At 45.2% G+C, this 26,654-nt stretch overlaps 3 protein-coding genes across 3 annotated transcripts; 1 reads left to right on the forward strand and 2 right to left on the reverse strand.

Annotated features, from left to right (window-relative positions):
- Positions 1-6,839: 6,839 nt before the first annotated feature.
- On the reverse strand, positions 6,840-11,043 carry elovl4a (ELOVL fatty acid elongase 4a; the record flags this gene model as incomplete). The annotated part of the gene is made up of 6 exons (XM_079756715.1): positions 6,840-7,211; positions 7,751-7,878; positions 8,637-8,808; positions 9,374-9,454; positions 9,856-10,043; positions 10,977-11,043. The coding sequence occupies 6 exons, from the start codon at positions 11,041-11,043 to the stop codon at positions 6,840-6,842; spliced, it is 1,008 nt and encodes a 335-aa protein (XP_079612841.1).
- Positions 11,044-13,214: 2,171 nt separating this feature from the next.
- On the forward strand, positions 13,215-17,258 carry prelid3a (PRELI domain containing 3A). The gene is made up of 7 exons (XM_079731552.1): positions 13,215-13,363; positions 14,392-14,560; positions 15,344-15,433; positions 15,562-15,632; positions 16,097-16,199; positions 16,726-16,801; positions 17,203-17,258. The coding sequence occupies exons 1-6, from the start codon at positions 13,332-13,334 to the stop codon at positions 16,795-16,797; spliced, it is 537 nt and encodes a 178-aa protein (XP_079587678.1). The 5' UTR covers positions 13,215-13,331; the 3' UTR covers positions 16,798-16,801; positions 17,203-17,258.
- A 1,773-nt stretch (positions 17,259-19,031) lies between these two features.
- On the reverse strand, positions 19,032-26,318 carry fbxo32 (F-box protein 32). Its single transcript, XM_079733301.1, has 9 exons — positions 26,074-26,318; positions 25,381-25,562; positions 25,162-25,211; positions 24,907-24,999; positions 22,850-22,943; positions 21,560-21,744; positions 20,965-21,147; positions 20,514-20,657; positions 19,032-20,120 (listed from the first exon to the last, which is right to left on the reverse strand). The coding sequence occupies exons 1-9, from the start codon at positions 26,181-26,183 to the stop codon at positions 20,031-20,033; spliced, it is 1,131 nt and encodes a 376-aa protein (XP_079589427.1). The 5' UTR covers positions 26,184-26,318; the 3' UTR covers positions 19,032-20,030.
- Positions 26,319-26,654: the final 336 nt, after the last annotated feature.

The following is a 26,654-nucleotide window of genomic DNA, read 5'->3' on the forward strand; positions in this document are numbered from 1 at the left end:
GATGGATCGAGATTCCCTCCAATAATCCCTCCAAACGCTGGGCTGCCATCAGCAGCAGGACAGCTCGATGTAGACCCCTATACGTGAGGACCGGATTGTATACGGGTCATCCAGCCTAATTAGGTGGTTTTCCTCATTAATGGAAGCCCACCATTGTTGAATCCATCCCTATTACCTTAGCTTCGAGCAGACAGCGAGCATTTATCTTGGGGAGATATCAACAAAGCGCTTGTTCTGGAGAGGAGATTGTGCTCAGGCTACTTCTATATTCTCAAGCTGTAATATGTGTGAAGCCAGCCATGTCCTGGGTGCTATACGTGCCATCTAGTTTGTCAATGATTCATTCATCTTCATCTCACAACTCAAATCCATCATCTAACGCCTCATTACGCAAAAGGAGGAGAGCGATGTCCAAACGGAGTCCATAAAGTGAACCGAGCAAATCTCACGATGCATCTTTTCATTTATTTCACCTTGAAACCCTCTATACCTTCAAATATTGTATTTTTGGAAAACACCCACTGGGTCGATACAATCTTTATTGTTAAAACCAACACAAGCCCTGAGTACCGTGGATAAAACACGTAAACAAATCGGATAAATCGCCTTCAAGCGGGCCTGCAGAAGAAGAGGAACGGTGAACGAGTTCCCAGAATATGACGAGACCAGAAGTCCGAGCAACTGTAAATCAACAGCTTCTCCATCACAGGCCCAGCGATGTGATGTAGACCGCGAGATCATTCCTGGAGCCGAGTCTCACATCTCCACACAAAGCGCCTTTCATGGTTTAAACCAAGGGCCACTAAAATTAACACAAGAAACCCCAAAAACGAGCATCAATCCAGCGCACAGTCTTTGTCCTACCTGCTATGTGTGTGTTATTCCGCGGCCGCGGTGCTGAGGCTGAGGGGTGCTGGTACTGAGGCGGCCGGCTGACTCCGAGCGCCTCCCCGACCAGCCGAGCCGAGCTTTTTCCAATGTGCACGTCGCTACGTCATCGCGTAAGGCACGTTGATGTCCCTCTGGTGTCTGTCCTTTTGTGATGCTGCCGGCTGTTGCGGGCGCGCGCGCGCTTACCCACCCGGTGAACCTGACTCGAGTGTCTGACTCGGTTTCTGATCAACGAGGCGCCACGTTGATTTGTTTTGTGAAAGGGTCGTCAGGACGGCCAAACAGAAGGAGCCTTCATGTGGTCCACGTGTTCCTTCTACCCTGAGGCTGAGGTTGTTTCTGCAAGCGTAACAGAATAGGATGCATATTGCCTTTCCTTATAAAAAAAAAAAACGAGTTATTTAATTCAACAACATCGATATCTTTCAGTTGCTCATTTCTTGATTTGATCATCATTGTCTTCATCGTCATTTTGGAAAATCCCATACAGTTGAATTGGATTTCAGATTCTATTTAATTTGCAGGTTTTTCATAGCCTATTTGTATTGATAATTAGCTGCACGAGATCCTCAGCTCCAGTTGCCATGGATACACCTTGTATACACATGCATGCATACATACGCACACATGTGCACCGACAAACGCACACACACACTCACTCAAGCACACACACAAATCCCCCCCACCACACACACACACACACACACACACACACACAAACCAATCAGACACACACACACACACTCATACACAAACAAATCACACGCACACACACACATAGCTATGTGTTTCAATAAATCATATTCATATTGTTATTGTTCTCAAAATCCACCCTTCTGTAAGGATGGCATCACACTTCTGCAAGCGGAGCCAAAGCTAATATTGGTTGTGCTCTGGATGATCAGCGTCCCAGAGTCGCTCCACTTGTGTTCAAGGACTTCCAGCGGAGCCCTGTCCCTATGTCAGCCTCGCTGGCTCTTGGTACTCTGCCAGCTTTAGTCAGAGGCACAGGCGCAGGAATCACACAACCCCGAGAACGGGAGCCTCTTCCTTTGTGATCCCGGTCCCATGGTCAGACGAAGGCGCCACAACCCCATGTGTCAAGTTTTCTTTTTTTAAACATTCTTAATCAGGAAATCAGGAATCACAAATCTTTTTGGATCCTGGTTGATGTTTCTCTCTCTCTCTCTCTGTCTCTCTCTCTCTCGCTCTCTCTCTCGCACTCTCTCTCTCACACACACTCCCTCTCTCTCTCCCTTTCTCTCTCTTTCTCCCTTTCTCCTTCTCTCTCTCTCTCTCTCTATCCCCCCCCCCCCCCCCCCCCATGTTCCTGTACACTCACAAACACACCATCATCCTATTGACGGTCATCTGGACACTTTGATGTCCCGGCTGAATTGGACACTCCCTCCCCCTCCCTCCCTCCCTCCCAAAGTCCCCTCCCCCCATCACAATGCTGAATAGGACGTGCCCCCCTCCCCTCCGTCTCCCAGCCTCCCCTGAGAGGAGAAGTGTGCGATGCTGTTTGTTGTACAGAGTGCCCGATCATCCTTTGAATCAGCCTCTTCCTGAAGCCCTAAAAATAGCCCATCTGTCCACCCTGAGTGACGGTGGGAGAGTGTACGCTCTACTATGTGTTTCACACCCTTATGTCTCCGCATCCCAAGTCTTATCACTGGGCTGATGTGTAGGGCGGTGGTGGTCCACCCATACATGTGCTCACACACAGACACACACACTCTCACACTCACACACACACACACACACACATGCTTTATACACACATGCATGCAAAACTCTCTATTCTCTCTCTCTCTCTCTCTCACACACGCACGAACACACACACACATACCGACCCACACCCATATATAGGTATATCTCTCACTTACACACACACAATCACACACACACACACACACACACACGCACACACGTTTTCCACACAAACATGTATGCGCGCACAAACACATACATGGTCTTGCTCTCTCTCTCTCACACACACACACACACACACACACACACACACACACACACACACAGACACACACATATACATACCCACACATGTGTAAAAAGATTAAAGACTGTAATATTTGGCATATTGTGCATTTTCACAATGAGTTCCACCACCACAAAAAAAGGGAGGAACAATAGAAGCACTTTAATAGATACAAGATAAACACAAGATCAGAAGCAGATGGGGTCAATTGCTTCGGTCTCGATGGTAATGTGCAGTTGATCATGTAAGAAATATTCATAGACCTACAAAACGTGAACCACTCCAACACAAACATTGTGTTTGAGGCAAAATTGCAGCTCTAGTATGAACAAATGAACAGCCCATTTGTAGAAAACATCTTCTGCTAGTGCCACGGGTGCAATATTTAGTATGATTAAGGGTAAAATAATCCAGCATCATCAAAGCTACATTTCTCAGTGAGACGGCTTTGTTTAAACGGAGGTATCATGTCATGTCTTGGCATGGAGTGCTTTATTCATTTATTACTGCTTATTGTTATCAGACACACCGACACACACACACACACACACATATACACACACACATATACACAAGCGCACGCACACGCACACACACAAACACACACGGGGGGACAAGGCAACACACACACACAAACATACACAAACACAAACACACACACACAAACACGCACCGGACACTCACACTCACACACGTACGCACGCACGCAGGGAGACAAGGAGGACACACACACATGTACACACAAACAAAAACACACACACACACACACACACACACACACACACACACACACACACACACACACACACACACACACACACGCTCTCTCTGTCCCGCACCCTAAAAGCCTGTTAAATAGTTAATCATGTCAGTGTTCCAGCCCATGTGGATCCCAGCTGATCCCGGCAGCCGATTGGTGGGTGGATGGTATGGCTTTTTTACAGTTGCCATGGAAACCTTTGTGCAAGCCTGTCGGCGATCCGGAGGAGAGAAAGGGGGTGTATAGATTTTGTTGTGTGGAGATTTGAGGTGATGATTTTCACTGTTGTGTGTCTAACAGGAGGTTATTCTGTCATGTTTTTGTTCTTTGAACTTAATTTACAGGATCCCTCGATGTGACTTAAAGAATAGAAACACGGTGGCACCCACTTTCCTTTAGCCTGTGGTGATTTTACATTTTCAGGGCATTTAGCAGACTGAAAGAATGAGGTCTATAGAAGGGGGCCAGGCTTGGAGGGAGCCAATGGGATACTCTGATCTGAGTCCATCCCATGGACCTATTTAAGGTCCATCCCCACGTGGCCCAGTGAAACAGGAAGTGGGCTGCGCTAGGTGAGGTTAACCAACATCATCAACAACTCTTGACAAACCTCTTAACATATTTTTTGGTGTCGCTACATGAATCATTGGGAAATTATGCATAATTGTGATATGTCACGCCCACTGTCAACTGTCTTTCGCTGATTGGCTTTAAAAGTTAATTACTTCTTACTTGTCCTATATTTACTAACCAACCCATCAGATTGGTTGCAAATGAGTGCCCAACTAATTTAAATATCATGCACAGACACGCAGAAACACAGACACGCCTTGGTGAATGTAACAAATGATGACAAGGCGTCTGTTGCTAATGACGTGGATTCGTGAATACATTAATCCTCAAACCAAATGGTCTTTTCAGTCATTTGACAAAGCCTTCAGAACAGCGCCTGGATGCACAAAACCTTCGTGGGCCGACAGTCTAACAGCGGGACAACGCTGCCCCCTAGTGGCATATTTTGGCAAGCAACACAATCAAACTCCAGCGAGTCTTTGCACAGGCATTCAGTTTAATTAATTTTCAAGAACATTTTTAAGAAGTTAACAAAAATCACAGAAGCTACATGGCCACGTGAGCATGTCGAAGCATGTTGTTGTACTAGGAACAATCCCAATGGCTTAATGTACCAAAAATATTATTTACACCACAAAAAAAAAAAAAAAAAAAAAATCACATACAAGCACATTCTCATAAAATATATTTGTACATAAAGAAAAAACATAAATAGCATTATTTTAATGAATGACATAACAAGTAGAGCTCAGCACTTTTTTGTACACGTTGTACTGCACAGGTAGAAAATATGATTGTGATATATTGGTATGTTATTGATCAGCTGTTCACTGCAGATACGCCATCTTTTGGCATTTCAACCAAACGTTAACACCTTTCAGGGTGCGAATACAGGGCTGTTACATGACACGGGTTGTATCTTGACGACTATGCCAAGAAAGACTATGACTAAATATCATTATTCTTTATATTAGATTTATTTTCTTGAAGAGATAGCTTTGTCTCTGAGCAGGATTTAACCATTCAATGAGAAGTCTGGTTGTGGGGTTGCTTGCACTAGGATTCCTCCTCTCAGCTCCTAACAGGCCCAGCCACAATGTCGATCGATCACCATAGGATGTCAGGCAGACGATAGAAGAACAAACACAGACTGGACAAGTACCCCATTTCAAGCCTCTATAGGATAAAAACCATCTTCACGGACAACGTGGGTATAAAGCACATCTTCCAAAGTCACTTCGATTCTACATGAAAAACGTGTTTGGGCAGATAGAGACAGAGAGACGAGTATAAAAATCAACCATGGGGGATGGGTTGAGGAAGATACGTTTGAATCCTAAAAGTCAGCCTGTGGACCGGATGAATCGAGGGGATGGTTCCGTTTCCAAGCGGTGACGAGAGAACGTCAGATAGTTCGGAATCAGTGTCTTGAGTCGTACATCGGTTGACACCCCCGTGTTGGAGATCGCCCATCTGATCGGTGTCGAGGGGAAGGGAGGAATAGGGCTGGACGTCTCGTCAATTGTAGCAGGAATTTCGGTTTCATTGGACTATGTAAACTCTCTCTCTCTCCCTCTCTCGCTCTCTCTCTCTCTCTCCCACACACACACACACTCACACAAACACGGATACTATTGGCCTAGTCTCGCTGACCTCAATTTCTTTCTCTTAAGAACATATGAATGTAAATGCACTGTACAAAATTATATAATGCAATAAGGTTATGCATATGTGCGAGTTATGTAACATACAATCTAAGAGAGCGAGTGCGAGAGAGAGAGAGATAGAGAGAGAGAGAGAGAGAGAGAGAGAGAGAGAGAGAGAGAGAGAGAGAGAGAGAGAGAGAGAGAGAGAGAGAGAGAGAGAGAGAGAGAGAGAGACTTTACTTGTGGTTATGCTATGTTATGCAGAACTTTCGCTGTTGGATCTGTTGCAGGTTGCAATAGAACTTCTTTACCTGCTTTCCAAGCAAGCCAGATAAGCAAATAAACCCTGGCTTTATCCAAGAGTAAATTCCAATCCTCTTCCAATCATCTTTCTCAGAGAGAAACACTACCATAATATGACCTCAACCACAAACCTCTTGATTATGGAGTATTTCTGTTAAAGGTCATTTTATCATAACTGTGTTCCCCTCTTTTCCTTGCTAAGTGTTAGTCGGATAAGCGCAAAGATGCATCTCCTATCTAAAGAAACTCAGCTCAAAATGACACATCGAACCTTACCAAATTCATCCATCCATCCATCCATCTATCCCCCAGTAAACCCATCTGTCCATCCATCCATCTATCCCCCAGTAAACCCATCCATTCATTCATTCATCTATCCACCAGTAAACCCATCCATTCATTCATTCATCTATCCAGCAGTTAACCCATCCATTCATTCATTCATCCATCAGTAAATTCATCCATTCATCCAACCCCTCCACCTCTACATCCAATTAGAGTCTCTCGTTGTTTTCCCAAACTCACAACTGAGGGGAGGGACCCAACAGGCGCGGCCTCTTCCTCGTCACCATCATCATCTTCTTCATCATCATCATCATCATTATCATCATCATCATCATCATCATCATCATCACCATCATCATCACCATCATCCGACCCTCTCCTCCTAATCCCTCTTGGCCCTTCCTTTCCTCTTCCTGCGGCCCGGATTCTCCTGGGGCTTGCTGTCCTCTCCCCTACCCGCTGCCGAGGCTCCGTTTGCGGCCTTGCTGCTCAGGCCGTTGAAGGTCCCGTTGGCCAGGGCTTTGCCCGCCCTGGAGGCGGAGGAGGCGGAGGAGGAGGAGGAGGAGGAGGAGGAGGAGGAGGAGGAGGCATCGCGGCGGGGCTGCTGGCGGCGGTAGGTCTGGTAGTAGAAGTTGCCGAAGAGCACGATGAAGGTGACGGCGTAGCAGATCAGGGAGTAGTGCATCCAGTGGGGGAAGTCACAGTCCACGTAGAGGGAGAGGGCCGTGTGGCCGATGGTGACATGGAACTGGATCTGGAGCCGGGGGGGTGGAGGGGTGTGGGGCGGGGGGAGAGTAGAGGGGTGGATGGAGGAGTAGAGGGGTGGATGGGTGGGTGGGGGGGAAAGAGGCAGTTATGAAGAGTCTTCGCAGTGGCTATTCCGGTTTGGGGTTTTTTAAGCCTTTGTTGCTTAAAGATGTTCTTGTTTACCTAGATACTGTATACCCTCCCCCCTTACCCCCCACTCTCTACACCCACTCTTACGCATTTATTGTATGTTGCGCGTCCTGGCACTTAAAAATACTACTTAGCATTGTGTAGCATCTTATCCTAGTTATCTTTGTTGTATACGGGGAATGGGTGAACCTAACAATTGTTAGTGCTTGGAACCTGGTTATATGAACATCCTTACTGTAGCGACAGTGATATATTGTTGTTTCTCCTTCTTCTGACAAATGTACTAATTGCAAGTCGCTTTGGATAAAGGCGTCTGCTAAATGCCCTGAATGGGAATGATAAAGACGGGAGGAAACCCGAGCACGCTGAGCCTGATGTAAGAGAGGAATATCTTACCATTTGGATGATGGTCAGGTACTTCTTCCACCACAGGTATTTCTGGATCTTGGGTCCGCAGGAGGCCAGCCCATAATACAGGTACATCAGCACGTGGATGGCTGCGTTCATGTGCGCACCAAAGAATGCTGCGCAAAGGAAAACATCAACAATTTTAAGCGGAAAATGGTAACTCAATTCTCATTTGCTGAACTTTCTTGATTATGAATAATCATTGTCAATAATCAATAATCATTGTCACAGTTATCTCAAGCTTTGGTCAAACAAAGATAGTCAGGGATCTAACATGAACAACACAGTCCTAAACACAAAACTTATATTTTATAGCAGTACTTCTGGGGAGAGATGGAACAGAGATACGCCTTTCCAGGTTTTCCACTGAACCGAAACTCATTCAATTGCAGAAGTTGGTTTAATAATTGTTTGTCTAGAGTGGCTAGGCTACATAGTATTGATTTGGAGCCGTTTACAGAGACTTTTTCTAAGAAAGTCTGTGTCCATACTGGATGTTTTAGCTTGTCTTCCGTGTTCTTTAAGATAGGATACCAAGTATCAACCATGAAAATGAAGTGACCGAATTTCAAAAACAAGATCACCAAGGTAGTAACTGAAATTGAATTTGGCCACTCAAACAGTATCAAAAGTATCAACAGAAGAGAAAAGCTTCCGTTTGAAAAGCTCTCTTCAGCTCTATCTCCTAGATGTGCCTGAACACTTGTACCTGGACAATAAATTGCCCGGGTGAGAGAGAGAATTCCCTAAACGAGGGGACTAAGGGAAACGGGGAACCCCCTTCCCCGAACGAGGTGACAAGGCCAAACACAAATGCGTTAGTTAAAATACCCAGCGGACCGTATCAATGATGAATAACCCAACGGAGACTTACACTGTCCCCCGGCCACCCACTTGATGCCGATCCACCAGAGGGTGAACATGGTGCAGTGGTGGTAGACGTGGAGGAAGCTGACCTGGTTGAACTTCTTCCTCAGGATGAAGAAAACCGTGTCCAGGTACTCTACCCCCTTGGAGACGAAGTACCACCACAACGCCCCGGCCACCTGTCCCACAGGAGATATATTTGTGAGAGAGAGACACAGAGACAGACACAGAGAGAGCAAGAGAGAGAGAGAGAGCGAGAGAGAGAGAGAGAGCACGAGAGAGAGAGGTGGAGAAAGGGAGAGAGAGAGAGAGAGAGAGAGAGAGAGAGAGAAGCGGCAAAAGGGAGAGAGAGAGAAAGGTGGCGAAAGAGAGAGAAAGAGAGAGCGAGAGGGAGAGGGAGACAAAGAGAGAGAGGGAGAGAGAGAGAGCACGAGAGAGAGAGAGGTGGAGAAAGGGAGAAAGGGAGAGAGAGAAAGAACGAGAGCAACATTGTCTGCATAGCTTTGTTGTATACGGGGAAGGGGTTAACCTAACAATCGTTAGTGCTTGGCAGTTGTTTCTATGAACATCCTACTATACCAACAGCGATATAATGTTTCTCTATCTTCTGACAAATGTACTTGTAACGTAAGTTACTTAAGATAAAAGCATCTGCTAAATGCCCTAAATGTAAATGTAACTGCATTGTTAAATACAACATTTATACATTTGGTTAGATTCCCATCTTACGAAACCCTGACTCACCCTGACTTCATTGGGGTCGTCTGAATAGTCGACTCGTTGGCAGATGTAGCTGTAGCTAGCAGACCGGGCAGCCATGAAGAGCTGCAAAGAACCCACAAGCGTTTAAGGGAACCGCGGAAAGTAAGTTATGATATATGATATGGATGATGAGCTAGAAGCAGGAAGAGAGGGAAAGACGGAGGTACGAGGGAAGGTAGGATTGGCTTTAATAGGATGAGCTAAAAAGGCAATGAGCAGATGGCTCATCACTGGCCTAGCGAGGCGAGATCATCCAGCAAATTGGTTATCAGTGAATACAGAATACAGAACAAACACATCATGGATGTATTTTAATGTCCTAATATTTTAGCATGATATTCTGAAAACGGAGGCCAACACATTTATTAAATGAACATACTATAGTACAAATACATGCATATATGTTTCTACATTTACAGGAGGATTACGGTGCCTGTTTTGGACGTGAAGGACGAGACGCCCACCTCTTTGAAGATGAAGAAGTTGAGGAAGACCATGCTAAAGTTGTAGACGATGAGGGTCTTGCGCAGCTGGAAGGGCTCCCGGTTCTTCATGTACTTGGGCCCCAGCCAGAGGAACAGCAGGTAGGAGCTGCTGATGGCCAGGGTGGGCAGGGGGTTGTCCATCAGGGGCCATTTCTGCACCCGCTTGTCTGCAGGGGCCACAAACAGGAGTTTAAACACAATGCTTTGAAACGGACGGTGGATCTGACAAGAGGTTCAGGTTTTCAATTGAATGCTTTTATTTTAATATTATTATCATATTGTTGTTGCATAGAGTATTTTACTTTCTTTCTTTTTTTATGTCTAATTCAAGGCTTAAAAAACATTTGAAACGGCATGGACTCAGTTTCAGTTTCAAGTAAAACGGTGCTGAATACAATTTTTTTTTTAAGATTATCTCATTCTTTGCAGCTTAAATCTAAAGCAGGTTTTGCACTGTTTTGTGTGATCTTTCCTCTACTGTGGGGGACACCAGCTTGTGCGGTTCCTGAAGGGGTGCTGTTATGGGGGTTCACTGGGACATCTGTGGTAGGAGGGGCCTATTCCATTTATTGGGCCATAGACACGATCCCCCATCCTGCCCTGGTATTACCCCCGACCCCCCCGTCTCACACACACACACACACACACACACACACACACACACACACACACACACACACACACACACACACACAGACCTCTCACCCCCCCACCTCAGAGTGATGATAGAGGAGGGTTTAGCCACTAGGTCACATCCTTTACCCACAAATATACGTCTTGTTTCATGAACAATCACCATTGGCAGGAACATGCAGCAACAACACAATTCAAATGAATGGTAATAACCGTGTGATAATGAACAATAAAGTGTGGCATTTTACAGCCCTAGAATATTCTAGCAATAAGGTACAATCCATCAGTACAATTCGATAATGTGACAGAATATATAAAAGCTGTAACAAATATGGTGTAATAACCTTTTGCTCTGCATAATTGAGAGGTGTACAAACACAAGGCATAAGCAGGGTACTAAAAATACCAAAACACAAACTTCTTTTTTTTTCTGACGTCTCCAACACAAACCAAACGACCGAATTCACCTGCAATAGTGAGACTCCATTTGTAGAACTCAACCGTGTCGTTGAAGAGATGAGTAAGGATCTCCATGACTGTGGCCGGTGTCCTGAAGCAATTAGAGCGAGAGAGACAGACATGGGACGTGAGAGAGAGACAGGTGAATAAATGACAGAACTGTACAAAGATTTGAGTCCAGCCTACCGTTAGACACATGCAAACATAGGCTTTTTAGAATGAGGTCAATGTTTGCATAGGCTTAATCCTTTTCGCCGAGAGTTCAAATCGAAAATATGAATCTGAATGCGAGACGAGTTCAACGTGGAGTCCTGTTCGTACTCGTCAGTAGGCCTTTGCACTACTGACGTCTGGAGCGACTGGAAACACACAGCAGGCTGAAGACGGGAGGACGGTTGATGTGTGAGACTTAAGCCCCCCAGGGTGCGGGACATGATGGATATAGTCTATAAGCCATGCAGGAGCCGGCATCATGTCGCACAAAGAGGAGGAGGAGGAGGAGGAGGAGGAGGCGGAGGAGGAGACACTACCACCGCCGCGCAGATGTCAGCAGAATTTTACGCTTGAGCACGAACACATCGACCCGTGTAGAAGTAGGCCGATCATGGGCTTCTCGTGCTTGGGCTCAGACTAAAATGTAAAAAATGAACTAGGTAGGACTCGCTGATCACGGTAGGACGTGTAACCAGCCTTGGTTTGGTTTGATGGTCCTAAAGAAAACGAGGCTCCATCTCCCCCACCTCCAGCGCTGCAGCATGTAGCCCACCCGATATAACCCACCGCATAGCCCGGCCTTACATCGATCATCTGCTCGCTTTTTGGTTTGGCCATAAAGTCATATGCGGTCGAGATTAATGTAACAACGTGCGGTGGGCATTCCTATGCGAAGAAAACGCGAATCGGTACAAATTTGCATCCTACTGCCTGCATTATGGCCTCCGACTGGGGAATTGACACCTTTCCCATCATCGATAATAGCAGCTCGTATACAGTCTACCACGCTGCGTCTTCAAATATTGGACATGCAAAAAAATCAAAAAAGGAATATAACACCACACAACGAATTCCTCTTGCTACACCCAGATCCTAAATGACCGATCCATGCCCAAAAATGATTTCCATTCATTTGAGTGAGAGTGGAGGATGCTCGCTGACTTACCGTGTCGATGGATAAATCTCCTTTAATGAGGACGATCAGCAGCCCACAAGGTCATGCGGTCTCTGCTCCGTCCCCCCCCCCGGCAGTCTCTTTACACGGTCAAGGTGGCTCGTTTCCTCGGCTGGACCGACACGAAGGAGCCGTCTGGGTTCACGGCTGTAGTATTAATTCCCGATCAGCGTAGCAGACCCGTTCCCTCTGCTGTTCGAATGGCTGGGCAGAGATACGGAGAGTGTAGCGGAGAGAGGGTCCTGAGTTGAAGCGTTATCCCGGTTTTACCGCATGTCATTTCCGTGTCTTATTTCGAATGAGCTGTGCACACCGGTCAACAATCCCCGGGGCGAGACAAGATGACGACAAGTAGAAGAAGAAAAACAACGAATATAATGCGGCATATGCAGTTGTCTGACGTAGAATATACGTCAGAAAATATCTGAAACCTGTAACGGAAACGAATATCACTCTACCGGAAATCCCTCCCTTTACCCCTCTGCTACCCCACACGAATACACTATAGAGTTGTAGTGTAAATATATGCAAGCGAAAGCCCCGCCCTCTCTATCGACGCTAAACCAACGTGAATGTCCCGCCCTCTCTATCGGAGCGGAACCAACGTGAAAATCCCCCCCTCTCTATCGGCGCCAAAAGAAATTTGAAAGTCCCGCCCGCTCTGTTAAAGTCCCGCCCTCCCTCTAGTCCCATAACGCTTCTTTGCCGCCCCCCGCTCCGTGCGTTTTGTCTTGAGAGGAGAGCGCCGGGGAGCCGAGGTACCACCTGACGTGGAACCGATGGGAAAGGATGCACGGCACATGCGCACACTGGACACATCGGACGCAGCAGCCGCAACTCCGGATGCTCTGCTATCTTCCCCGGCTGCCACCTCTCTCTCTGTGGGGTTATTGTGGCGATCCACACGTTACATTCCTTTATTGTTCGCGTCTCCTTTGTGGGGTGGTGGTGTAGGGGTCCTAGCCGGGGCTGTGTGTGTCGTTTGGAGCTAACTTTTTGCAGTTTAAGGGGGATCCAGGCGGAATCACATCGGCTCTCTGCTGGATAGTGGTGGTGCTGGTGGTGGAGGTCCGTTCATTCGGAGGTCTGTGGTAAGCTACGGACGTTTTCTCGGTTGTGTAGCCGGTGGTGAGTCGACGTTTTGAATGGAGAAGGTTATTTCAGAGGTACACTCGACACGGCGGTGAGGTTGAAGATGAGGATTTGGAGCACGGAGCATGTTTTCAGGTGGGTCCCCATCCGAGTCACGATGACATCTTGCTCAGATTCTGCGGCGATGGGACATTTAAAGTGATATGGTCCTCATCCGTTTCGAGTTAACATGAGTAGGCTCTTTATACCCGTGTGACCGTTGGTTTAGGTGATACGAGTTCAATAACACACATTAATTTCTGTATTACAGTTTGATTTACACACACCTAAGTCACTCAATGTTAACAATGGATTGTAAAATGAGATGTTATGTCATAGTTTGGTGTTTGATCTACTATCTACTCTGGTATAGGCTGCTAACACTTGCAATGTAACCAGCAACACTGTCATCCTTATCTGATATGAATGACCTCTGTGCACCTGTTCATTGATCTGTATATAAGCATATAATACACTCAAAGTGTAGTAGCTTTGTACATAGGACTTTTAAGTCCTATGTAGAGGCCATTTAGAGTTCACCTCGAAATAAATAGTAGAATTAGTATCTACATATTTTTTTAGCATTTTAGCATTTAGCAGACGCTTCTTTCCAAAGAGACTTACACTTGTCAAGTACAAGTACATTTGTCAGAAGGAAGAGAAACAATATATCGCTGTCACTACAGTATAATAATACAATAACAATACATCATGCATAATTTTAGTATTAGTATATAGTAATACATCTATTAGTATCTAGTCGTATCTACAATTAAATGTATGTATTGTGGTTTATTCTTCATTTGATCATAATCGTACATGTAGTACTGTATCTGTGTACAAAATAACACCCAGCCCTAATCCATGTTAATAATGATACATTGGTGCATGATTACGATATGATGTCGTGCACTGTGGTTTATTCTTCATTTGATCATAATCGCGCTCATTTAGTATCTGTACACATAATAATACATAGTTAATACATGTTAATAATGACACATTGATCGTCGGTACGATGTCACGTATTGGTACGATATCACGTATTGGCACGGTGTCATGCCAATGTGAACGTGTCACGTTCACATGACGTGTCGTCGTCGTTTCTGGGTTCTCCTCCGCAGCTATCCATGGGAGACGGTGATCAAGGCGGCCATGAGGAAGTACCCCAACCCCATGAACCCCAGCGTGGTGGGGGTGGACGTGCTGGACCGAGGCCTGGACACGGAGGGCCGGCTCCACAGCCACCGGCTGCTCAGCACCGAGTGGGGCCTGCCCGGGATCGTGAGAGCGGTCAGTCAGTAACACGTGTGGACCTCACAAGTGTGGGTCAATGAGCTTTGGCTGGAAACACTACGATGCAAACACTGGAAGACTTTCTCACGTTTGTCTATGTTTCTGTATCTGTATCTATTCATTAAATCTTGAATACGTAGATAAAAATGTACGCGGGGGGGTTGTACACACAGGGTTTCCCCCCCCAGGTAATCTGGAACGCCGATTTTCCATCCGTACTAAATCTGCCGGACCTAAACTAAACCTGCCCAGCAATTTGAGTATAACGTGGTCATAGGCGCACTGGTGCACAGAGTTCCTAGCATAGTGTGAACTTCTAACACATACATTTCAGAAGGTATTTAAGGTGAGGTAAGCTCACCTTAATAGCATGAGGTCCTGATGACTCTGCAAGGTCGTCACATGGAACTGCACCTGGGACCTGCTTTAGCTCCGGTGTCGTCCCAGGATCTCCGTCATAAGTCCATCTGTTCCTCTGCCATTCCCAGAGGCCCCATTATTGCATTCAACCGTAAATTGTACAGTGGTTGTTCATCCCAACATAACTGCAGTGTTGGGAGCTGTTTATTTTTTGGGGGGATTGTCTTGCATTACTATACTCTATATCTATATATCTGTATCTAATTTCTAAGGGCACTTTTCCATCACGATCCAAGTTTCATCCACACAACCCCCAACAAACATCCCGTCCTTCAATTCTGAATACCATCCAAATCATTGTGTATGCAGTAGATTGGTCCAGAAGAGGTCAGTGACAGTTTTCTTTCCTGGTTCCTGTAGATCTTGGGGAACACTCAGACGAGGACTTACATACAGGAGCACTCGATAGTGGACGCCGATGAGAAGAAGATGGAGCTGTGCTCTACTAATGTGGGTAAACACACATTTGAGTATGAAGTGTTTGTTTACAGAAGGGAACTCCCCTGAGTCGAGATGAGTACACTGGCTTGGTGGTTTGACCAATCAAAGGCATGAATTGTGTCTTCACCAACTTTCAGATCACTTTGACCAACCTGGTATCGGTGGACGAGAGGCTTGTTTACCGACCGCACCCGGACAACCCAGAAGTGTAAGTACACACGCACATCTTCATTTCCTGTTTTTGGATAAATGGCCTCTTTGTTCATATATTCATCTGAAAGGTCCAGAGTGTAGGATTTAGTAGCAGAAAGAGGAGAGGAAATAACATTTATTAAAAACCTCTTATTATGCTATCTGTTATAAATATGGATAATTCATCTCAACAGCGACACTACCTAAAACATGTATATTGCCAAAAGATGGATGCATTGAAGAATGCAAAACTACTAATCATAATCCCCTTTATATGCAAACTGTCATTTGCTACACTATTGTAATGTATTCAAAAGTTAAACTCCATTATAATCTAATCCTTTTAACACATAGTAACACAATAATTCTTATTTTCATAGGATTAACACAAATTAAACAGTGCCCCTTAAAGCCTTGCCCTGTGTGTGTGTGGAACAGACGGTTGTTGGTGATTGTATTTATTGTATCCCCTGCATGCAGAACCATCCTGACCCAAGAGGCCATCATCACAGTGAAGGGCGTCAGTCTGAGCAGCTACCTGGAGGGAATGATGGCCAGGAGAATGTCTGCCAATGCAAGGAAGGTGATAGGAAAACACACACACAGACACACACACACACACACACACACAGAAGCACACACACGCACGCACTCCGCACACAAACACACACCTACACACACAAACAAGCACACACACAAACACACACACACACACACACACACACACACACACACACACACACACAGAAACACACCCAAGCAAGCACACACAAGTACATAAACAGTGTGTTCTGTACATGCTACCGTTTCATTTTTATTTTCTTCTAACTTTAAAACTATGCTGGCTGAAATACGTGGCAAAATCTAGAAAAACATTCCCAGCATGCATCATTCATCTCTAAGCATGAGACCTCTGTTGAGACTTTTAACTGACGGATGTTTATTTTATTCTCAAGCTTTCTGTCCCTGACTCAAACTAGTACATTTCCTGGGGATTTTCACTGAGCACGTTTTACTTTACCTTAATAAACTCTCTAATTGAATATCATTTCCTACTCTCTGGCATGGGCTTTGACTGCTGTATCTTCCTCCTCTTGTGTGACTGCCAGGGCTGGGATGCTATTGAGTGGATCATTCAGAACTCAGAGCGAGAGAACATACCGCTGTGTGACGTAGGCTAACTCTGTAGGTAACCTCTCTCCCCGCTGCTCCTCGCACGTGTCCACTTTTTTAGTTGTCAATTGCAACTAGCTTATTTTTACAAATCGGAAGTTGGTGTGTATGTGTGTTTGTGTGTGTATGTTTGTGTGTGTGCATGCGCGTGTGCGTGCGTGCGTGTGTGTATGAATGTGTGTGTGTGAGTGGGTGCGTGTGTGGGATTCTGTGTGTGCGCGTGTGTGTGTGTGCTTGCGTGCGTGCGTGCGGGTTGGTGTGTGTGCATGCGTGTGTGTGTGTCTGTGTGTGTGTGTTACTGGTTGTGGGTGTGTGTGTGTGTGGGGGATTCTGCCAAAATGTGTATTTCATTCATGTGTGTTTTCAGCCAAATCTACTTCATCAAATGTGATGGATTTTTTTTTCAAACGCAGGACTGAGACTCCATACCTCTTCGACTACATCCAGTGGCCTCTACTCAGACAGACAGCGGGGGACGTCCGCCTCTCACTGTCCTTCTGCAACTCGGTTCATGTGCATTTTCTGGGACGGAGGAGTGTGTGTCGGTCACTCTTCTCTCTCCTACCTCCTTCGTGACTTCACTCGGGCTACATAGAGCTGATCTACATAGATCTGCAACGCAACCTCAACTACCCATATTCGATTGTCTCTTGTCATATAAGGAGTTTGGACTGGTCACAGCCTAACTAAGGCACGGGAGAGTCCCCATCGATAATTTCATGTTTTTTTTTATCATTCCTGCGTATTAGACACACAATGAGCTAATAACGCCAGCTTGAAGATTATGCAGAATGCCATTCACCATTACTTTTGACCATTTGTCAATCGGTTGGTTTCATGTATTCGCCAGAGAGAACCCCATCAACAGTGAAAAGGAAACCTAAGAAATGTCTTCATTTTTGGCTGCAGATCAGTATCACCACAGGGGCCACGGCCACAAGCCTCAGTGGATGCATGCGTATATGAAGAATATGAAGAGGAAGCGTCTCAGCCATTTTTACATATCATCTCATTTTGAATTGATCACAATGTTCTGTAACGATGCATCACACAAGAGACTTCCCAAATTGGGACGGTGAAAAGATGTTGGTGCTCATGATGTACAGTACATTTCAGAGATCTCACATATAATGTATTTAGATGCATGATAATATATAGAGATAATTATTCAATTATAAAGTTATGTTACTTCTTGTTTCTCAGCCTTTGATGCAGCCGTTAGACTCGGAGGGTGAGCTTGTATAATGCTAAATACTCTGATAGATAGATAGATAGATACATTGACAATCCTGGAAAGATTAGGGAATGATGCCAATGTGTTGCCTTTCTTATCTAAACTAAAAAGGGATTATTGTCTTAGGGAGCATTGAGATTGAACATATTTTTAATTGAAAGCCTGTGTCTTGTAACTCCTCTATTGTTAATCATGATTCTGCCAGCCTAAATGCTTCCACATTAATTAAGTTTTGAATTAAGTGTGGTGTTTGTGTGAGTGTTGTTTGAGGGGGGGGGGGGACCACAAATGGCAAGGATTAATACACACAGCAATGAGTTCAATTTAATAAGATATATATTTTTTAAGAACTACACAACCTAGTCATTCTCGTTTGTAAATGACATCAGGCATTTAATTTAACTTAAATACCCAGACTTCAATAAACAAGTGTTAACACGTTTACGATGATAATTAATCGCTAATAAGTGCTAATCGCTGTATCAGTGTTTTCAGATATTTCTACAAGATGGTGGTGATTTTCTTTAAGAAATACATCTAAAAGAGAAATTGTAGGTTTGTTTGTTACCCATGCTCTTATGCAAAGTAAAGTTCTGAGTAGTGTCCACCATCAGCTGAAACATATCTTAATATCTATCTCACTCTTCTTTCTCACCCTAATAGCCAGGCATCTTGTAGTTCATCTTTTGTCCAGCAGAAAGCACACGTTTGCTAAAAACTAATGTCAGCCCTGTTAACGCTGCCTATACAGCCTTACACATTTTTGGGTGTTCAAATGCATGGGTCTTTATTTATTTATCTGAACGTAAATGTTGGGATGGCGTAATGTCTAAAACGAAGTTATATAAATATGATAAAATAGCACATTTTGTGTTTTGTTGACAGTGCTGTTCAGTCATTATTGTACCAACAATCCACCGTTCAGCATATTATCTAAAAAGATACAAAATAGTATTGTATATTTTATAATTTATTGACTTCAACAGACAATGAAACATAAAATGCATTGCACAGCAGATCTCTTCACGGCTTTAACAGTGGCCGATCAAAGTAGCCAACCTGGCTAAGAAAAATTGCACTCAATTTTGCATAAGTATTTTTGAACTTTGTACTCAAGTATGCAAATCACTTTCTAGAAGCCAAGAATACACCACGTTATTTGGGTTAAACAAAAGGTTTCAATGGTAGAAGATTTTCCATAGTCAATGAAGTGTATTTATAAACAATTTATCTAAATAAAAAACAAGGTTCAACTGATTTTTAGTTTTAGATTGAAATTACTTGTTCAAAGTCAGTGAACTCAAAAGGGAATCAGATCCTCCAAACATGGAACTAAGAGTATGCATGAGAGCCAAAGACACTGCATGTCTGTGCTTACATCTGGTATAAACATCGGTTAAACTTCTCTTTGAGAAGCATCACATGCTAGCCGCAAAATAAGACATAACGAACCCAAAACAAACGTCATTATCCATAGTATTCGTGTATAAAAGTGAAAAAGAAAGAAAGTAGGAAATCACAAGATTGTCGACGTACCAAAGTGTCACAGCATTCAATCTAATTACAAATTCCTAGTTCCCTTTCTGTAACATTCACCACTTGTATAAATAGTAGAATATGTGTCCTCCGTATCGTGTACAACACATTGCAGATTCTTTTGAGAGGAACCTCTCAAACACGGCCAATGCCACCAGTTGACTTTTCAACACACTTCATCTCAGAAAAGCGGAAAGTGCTCAAATCTCAAGTTAAACTCTGCTTCTCAATCTATAGTCTGTAGCATCTCCGACCCTTTGCTTCCCTTCTGTCGGTCACATTCGTTTGCGTTTCAACTGTAATCTCCCCTCCAAGTCCTTTACGAAAAGAAACACAAGCAAGCACCCTGCTGCCTGATCCAGCCTACCCAACATCTATACACCTGGAAAGTTATATTGCACTGTTAAAAAAGAAAAAGGTAAATAACACACTTTCTATGTACAGTATGTACAGGGTAGCCTGTAGGGGGCCTCAGAAGTTGAAGAGGTCGATGAAGTCCTGGGGCGAGAGGGAGGAGGTGCAGCTCTCTGGGTTGTTTGCGGTGCATGGGTGCTTTGTGTCCTGGAAGAGGAGAGGAGGAGAGGCCGGGGTTAACCACTGGTTAACATTCAACCAACGAAACATCAGCAAGAAATATAATCTTTTATTTTCGTTTTGTTTGAACCCGTTTAGGAGCGTTATATTGGGGTGCCCAAAGGAACGCCAGATGGAGTCTATTTGTTGTTTGTTTTCAAGCCCTGATCCCGACACTTTTCATTATTCTATTTTTTTAGATAGGAACCTAGATTGTTACCGCGTTTGGTACAACGTTTCCCCGACAGCAAAGATGTCCCTGAACATAATTTGACTATGCAAAATGGAGGACTGCATTTCATCCATGTCGCATGTCGTGCTACTTTGCATCACAGATTGACGGCCGCTGGTGTGTGTGTGTGTGTGTCTGTGTGTTCGTACCTTCCAGAAGAGGATGTGGCAGTGTGTGCAGAAGTGGAGTGTCTCGCAGTACTCCTCCAGACGAGGGTAGCAGCGGATCAGCTTGAAGTACATCTTCTGCCACTCCAACTGGCCCTTCTCCGTCACGATCAGGCGCTTGCGGATCTACAAACGTGAAGAAAACAATGACAAATGTTGACTTTAACAACAACACAGGATCGACATGATGAATGCACAAAAGAGGAAATGCCTAATTCTGAACATGAAAAGAATGTTGTTTGATGAGGAGTGTAACTCAGTGATGATCACACGGGGACGGTTTGTTATCGGTGTAAACGTTTGACTCAAATTCACAGATCGCCAACATGCAATTAAAAACATCACTAAATCAATTACCTGTGAGTGAGTGAGTGAGTGAGTGAGTGAGTGAGTGAGTGAGTGAGTGAGTGAGTGAGTGAGTGAGTGAGTGTACCTGTCTGTCGGTGAAGTGGTGCTGGCAGAGCCCCTTCCAGAGAAGCCGGTCCTCCGATAGGACCCCCAGGTTGGGGGTCACCTGGCCCAGGCTGACCAGGTCCCGGCCGTCTGACAGGCGGTGCATGATGTTGAGCTGCACGCTGGCGGGCAGGTCGCTGAGGTTCAGGCCTTCAGTCGTCGGCTGGAGAGGACGAGGGGTGGAAAGGGTTAAAGGGTCTATCACGCTGAGAACTTCACAAGTGTGATTCATGACTACTTTACAGTAGGATACAATATTTATAGTAAAATAAAGAAAGAGAAACAGTGGTTCTTTGAGTGTTTTGAGATAATGGTATGAATGCATTTCCTTTTTTTTTTACCCAGAGGAACTGAACAAATACTAATTGGAATTCTGACAGCTTCTAAACTGGATGAGTCTATTCAGGCTATTGTTATTTGCATCTGTAAAGTTGCTCTTCCAAAAGTTTAAAATACCTGCCAAACCGTTAATACAAAGTATTTCCCAGACAATATCTGAATAAATTATCCATGGGGGGTGTTGTGACATTTTTGAGACTACGACGATATGATGAGGACCTTCAACATAGTCCTACCCTGTTGATCTGGATGTTGTCCAGCTGCTGGTGCCACTGCATAATGTTCTCCATGCGGTGCACCCAGGTGCTGATGTTCCCCACCAGCACTGACTTGCCCATGTCCTGCACCAGGCCGCACAGTGACCGGTACAGGGTCTGCAGCAGCTCCTTGATGGGCCGCACGTTCTGCTGGTCCAACAGCACTGTTGGGCCCCAGGAGAGAAGGGAAACAGTGAGGTAGGGAAGCCAAACCGCGCGAGATCCGAGGGAACCGTGAGCAAGGGGGAATCCAAACCACACGAGATCTGAGGGAACCGTGAGCAAGGGGGAATCCAAACCACGCAAGATCTGAGACCGTGGGGAAATCTGGCGCTAACTGATTTCAAAAACTGCTGCATTGACATGTTGATGGCTGAATAAATAGTCGTCTGCAGTGTTGTTGGTAAAACAAATATTGTGGTCTGTTTTATCAACTCTGATTCCTTGGGGAGGAATCGTGCATGAATGCAGGCTATTATTGCGGCTATTGAAGACCATAATATTTTCGACCAAACACATACGTACCAAAACTCTGATATATGAAAATATACAAGTTTGACCGCTCCCCTTAACATCCGTTACCACCAACTTCAACTTGTGTCAATGCAACAAGTATCGACTCGCAAATCCTATATTTAAATACAGGTTTTGGTTCTGTTTTTCCCATAACCAACGTCACGCATAATCCATGGAAAGAACAAACAGTTATGAATTGCTTAAAAACATGTTATTGAAACAAGATACTCAGAGTCTCCAGGGATTCAAACACAAACACACACTCCATAATATTATTAGAACCACAGGTCGTGGTTCCGAATATTTGGACACAGGCTTTCAGGACGCTACCTAAACAACCTGAAACACTGTTTAGCACCAGCACAAGGTGTGTTTACACTCAGAGTACTCGATGGGCTCTGGAGTATGTCTGTTCTGTTACTACTGCGCAAATAAATACTAATGAGTCCCCCTTTAGATGGGTAAGATGGGTTTGTTATGTCGAATGTTCCAGCCTTGGGTTTCAGCTGTTTTCTTGTATGTCTAGTATGTCGTTTGTGTGTGTGCATGCATGTAGTTGGAGGTATAGAACTTATTTCCCAGTTACCCATCCTGTTACTGTATTGTCACTTAGTAGTTATTAAGTAATGGAGTTTCACTAACAGGGGGAGTTAGGGGTATTGGACAAATCAGAGTATGTGAAAAAGAGAATAAAAAACAGCAAATACATGAATACTTCCGAGAAGGTCGAGCCCACATTTTGAAAAACCTCACCTTTCTGGACCACTCTCTCCAGGATGTTCATGTAGTTTTTCTGGGCCACGCCACTGAGCGAGGGGAGCTTGGACTTGGCGATGAGCTCCAGGAGCTAGAGAGAGACACAGACACAGAGAGAGAGACAGTCAATCTGGTGTACAGGTGGACCCGTTGTTTTTCCTTCCAGGCCGTGCACAGCTATGGTGAAGCCCTCCCTGCAGCCTTGGATGAGCAACCAACGATTTAGCCTGAAGGTAATAAACATCCACCCACTCTATAACAGTACATACACACACACACACACACCACACAGGCACAACTCTTCACCCCTGTCAGTTCCAGAAACACGAAGGTCGCCCACCACCCGCCTTTACGCAACACCAGTTTGACCTCAGCCAGGCTGTGGTCCTTTGTGGGACGTCCTGAACCTGATCTTTGTAAACCAAGCCAGGACAAGAACACTGAGAACCAGGGGATCGACGCCAGCCCGGAGAGAAAGAGAGCGCGAGAGAGAGACAGAGAGAGAGAGCGAGAGAGAAAGACTGGTCCCGGTCCAGCTCTAGTGTTACTAATACACCCCCCCCCCCCCCCCCCCCCCCCCTATCGTCTGTGACGGTGATAAGTGAGTGAGGCTCCACTGTATGGAAAGCGTAACTGAAATAAAAGGCTTGAAAATTAAAAAGAAAAGTTGAATCGCTCCCAGCAGTCAATCGGTCTAATGTATTTGCATTGTGGGACGTTCCGGTTTGGCCAAAAGAGATGCCAGCATCTGGAAGAATTGTTCTTGGGTGGATTTAGGGGGTTTTGGTTGGATTGAGTGGTCAACCATGTTCGGAGAAAAAGAGAGAGGAATGTCTTTTTTGACTCTTTTGTAACACTGATTCCGATTGAATGGTTTTCCGGTTTGGGGGGGGGGAAATAAAGCAAGGAGGTCATGATGAAGCATAACCTCAATGAGAAAGAAAAGATGAGACGGATAAACCGTCCGCTGGCTAGGGACCCTACTTCAGAAAGAGGTAGATAGACACAGAGACGGAGCAGAGAGAGAGATAAACAACACAGGGAACTACGTGACTACATGAGAGAGTAAGGAGAGAGCAGGGAAAATAAACAACAGGAGCAGGAGGTGAGTGGGGGGGGGGGGGGACATCCCAAGTCATCTGATTCCCAGGTCTGGTTTCAAAAAACATTCCCTCTCCTCCCCACCATCAAGATCATCATAATACGCACACACACACACACACACACACACACACACACACACACACACACACACACACACACACACACACACACACACAGCAGCGGAAGTTCCATTTACCTCCCTTCAACAGCTGCTGGTACTCAGACTACACCCCCCCATTGAAAAAAGCCCCACAACAAGGTAGGGCACCCAACTCCAAACCCCCTCCCAAACCGCAGTGACCTTTCCCTGCCATTAAACCACGTGTCCCTCCCTCTCTCTCCCCCTCTCTCCCTCTCTCCCTCTCTCCCTCTCTCCCTCTCTCTCTCTCTCTCTCTCTCCCTCTCTTGTCTGGACTTGTTCCTGCTTTTCCCCTTCCCCCTCCCGGCTCACATGGGAAAACATGTGGGTATGGCTGGCATCACACACGCAAACACACACACACACACACACACACACACACACACACACACTCAGGCAAGCACACACACATCAGTCACCCTATTCCTCTATGGGACACTTCCCATATCTCCCTCTCTGCAGCGACTTTCAGAGAGGAGCCCAGGACGGGCCTGGCGTCTGCTGGAGAGCCCAGATAAGAGGACGCCCGTGGTCCCCCAACCCTCAGGACACGCACACACACACAGCCTCTGGGGCCCCATGGCACACTATCGCTGTATCCCTGCCCTTTAAACATGGCCACAGAGGCGTCGCTTAAAACACCCAAAACATACAGATTGTCTAGAGACCAGAAAGACAGAAACAGATAGATAAAGAACGAAAGAACGAACGAACGAACGAACGAACAAACGAAAGAAAGAAACTAACGAACGAACGAAAGAGAGCGAGAGAGAGCGAGAGAGAGACACTTAAAGACAGGAGGAGAACTCACTCTGACGATGTAATTAAATCTTCGGGTGTCCTTGATGGCGCTGCAGAAATCCAAGCGGTTGAAGGCTTCGCCGAGCGTGCAGTAACCGTGACGCTGGAAAGAGAGAGTGAGAGATACACAAATAGAGAGAGAGAGAGACACAATACCCCAGGGTGTTAGGTTTCAAAAATATAGTTTTACATTCAGGAACAAAGGTTGGATGTAGGCAATGTGTGAATAATACATGAGAATATAGTGTAGGACGATTATCTTTACCTCTTTGGTGCTGCCTTTATGAACATAAATCCATTTCTCCATGTGGAAATCTGAAAATAAATAACATAAAAGTGCGGCATTGAATAAGCGGAGGTCATGTGATGTTGACATGGCATGCATGTACTACAAAATTAATAAATAAATACAGAAATCGATGGTGGATGGCCGCATAATGTGTGATGGGGGGGTTGTGGAGCTGGAGGGGGGAGGTCAACTCACATGGGACCTTGCTGTTGTTATTCATGAGGTCCTTCTTTCTCTTCTTGGCAGCCATGTCATAACCGAGGGAGAGCAGAAGGTTATCCTGGTTGAAGGATTCTTGTACCACCTTCTGGTTGTAGCGCTCGTTTTTGCCCTCGCCCAGGCATTCGTACTCGTTCTCCTTGTTGTTGTCGCAGTAGCTGCAATACCACGACATAACCACTTTGATTACTAACTATTATTTTAAGTACCAGTCAAATGTCAGCCCGATAATTGTCACACACACACACACACACACACACACACACACACACACACACACACACACACACACACACACACAGTAGCATAGGCCTGTCTCTCATGTACCACCGTGAGGTTAGGTGAGAGTGACAGTGTAAAGTTAAAGCCAGTGCCTGTCACGGGGACGTCAGGATGTGTGCTTGACCTGATCACATTGGATCGGAGACATTAATCCAGCCACTAGTAGGGCAGGTTAGTGAGACTATATATAGCACAGTGATTACCAAGGACCAGTGCATTGTCTGACAACAACAAATACGCAGTAAAGAAAGACGCAGTAAACAAAGTGTGTCTTTTTTTAGAGGGGGTGGGGGTACAATGATGGCTGCAGGCTATGTTGGGGTATTTCAAAAGTTATGAAATGTTGTGCTCTGTCTAACTAACGCAATTTTCCATCCCAAGTCAAACCTTTCAGCAGAGATGTCCATGTTGTCGTCCGATGTCGTCTTTTTCCATCCGTCTTCAGTTTTCACCCAACTCTGACCCGGAGACCTCCAATCCTTTCCGAGAAAGGGCATCTTGAGTTTTGCTTTGCTGGTTGATTAAGAATAAAAAACAATCCGAAAAATGGTCAAAGTAGAGGATGCAGGTTCGTTCGTTTTGAAAAGCTCAGCCTTATTTCCTCCTTCTTATGTACTCATGCTTTGTGTGTGTCTTGTCTGCCGTGTTGTTAGTGCGCAGCTGTTCTTATAGCCTCCGACTGGAACCCGGAACCATTCGGGCTCCGCCCCCTCTGGAAACTTTCCTGCAACACGTGGCTTTGTTTATCAGCAGGGGCGTTACGCAACCTCTGGGGGACGCAGAGTGTTGACTGTTGAGGCGTTAAAAAAGTGGCAAATAGGCTGGCATACGTCGAATAAGTTATGTTTTGTATAAGGACGGATGAGTAACGTATACATTATGTATACACTCGTTATGAATACGGTATGTAGTCTAGGCCTACGACCCAAATTTAAAGGGAAAAAAAAAATGAATTTTATTATTCCAGC

This window comes from Pollachius pollachius, assembly GCF_949987615.1.
Source record: "Pollachius pollachius genome assembly, chromosome: 1".
Lineage (NCBI taxonomy): Eukaryota > Metazoa > Chordata > Actinopteri > Gadiformes > Gadidae > Pollachius > Pollachius pollachius.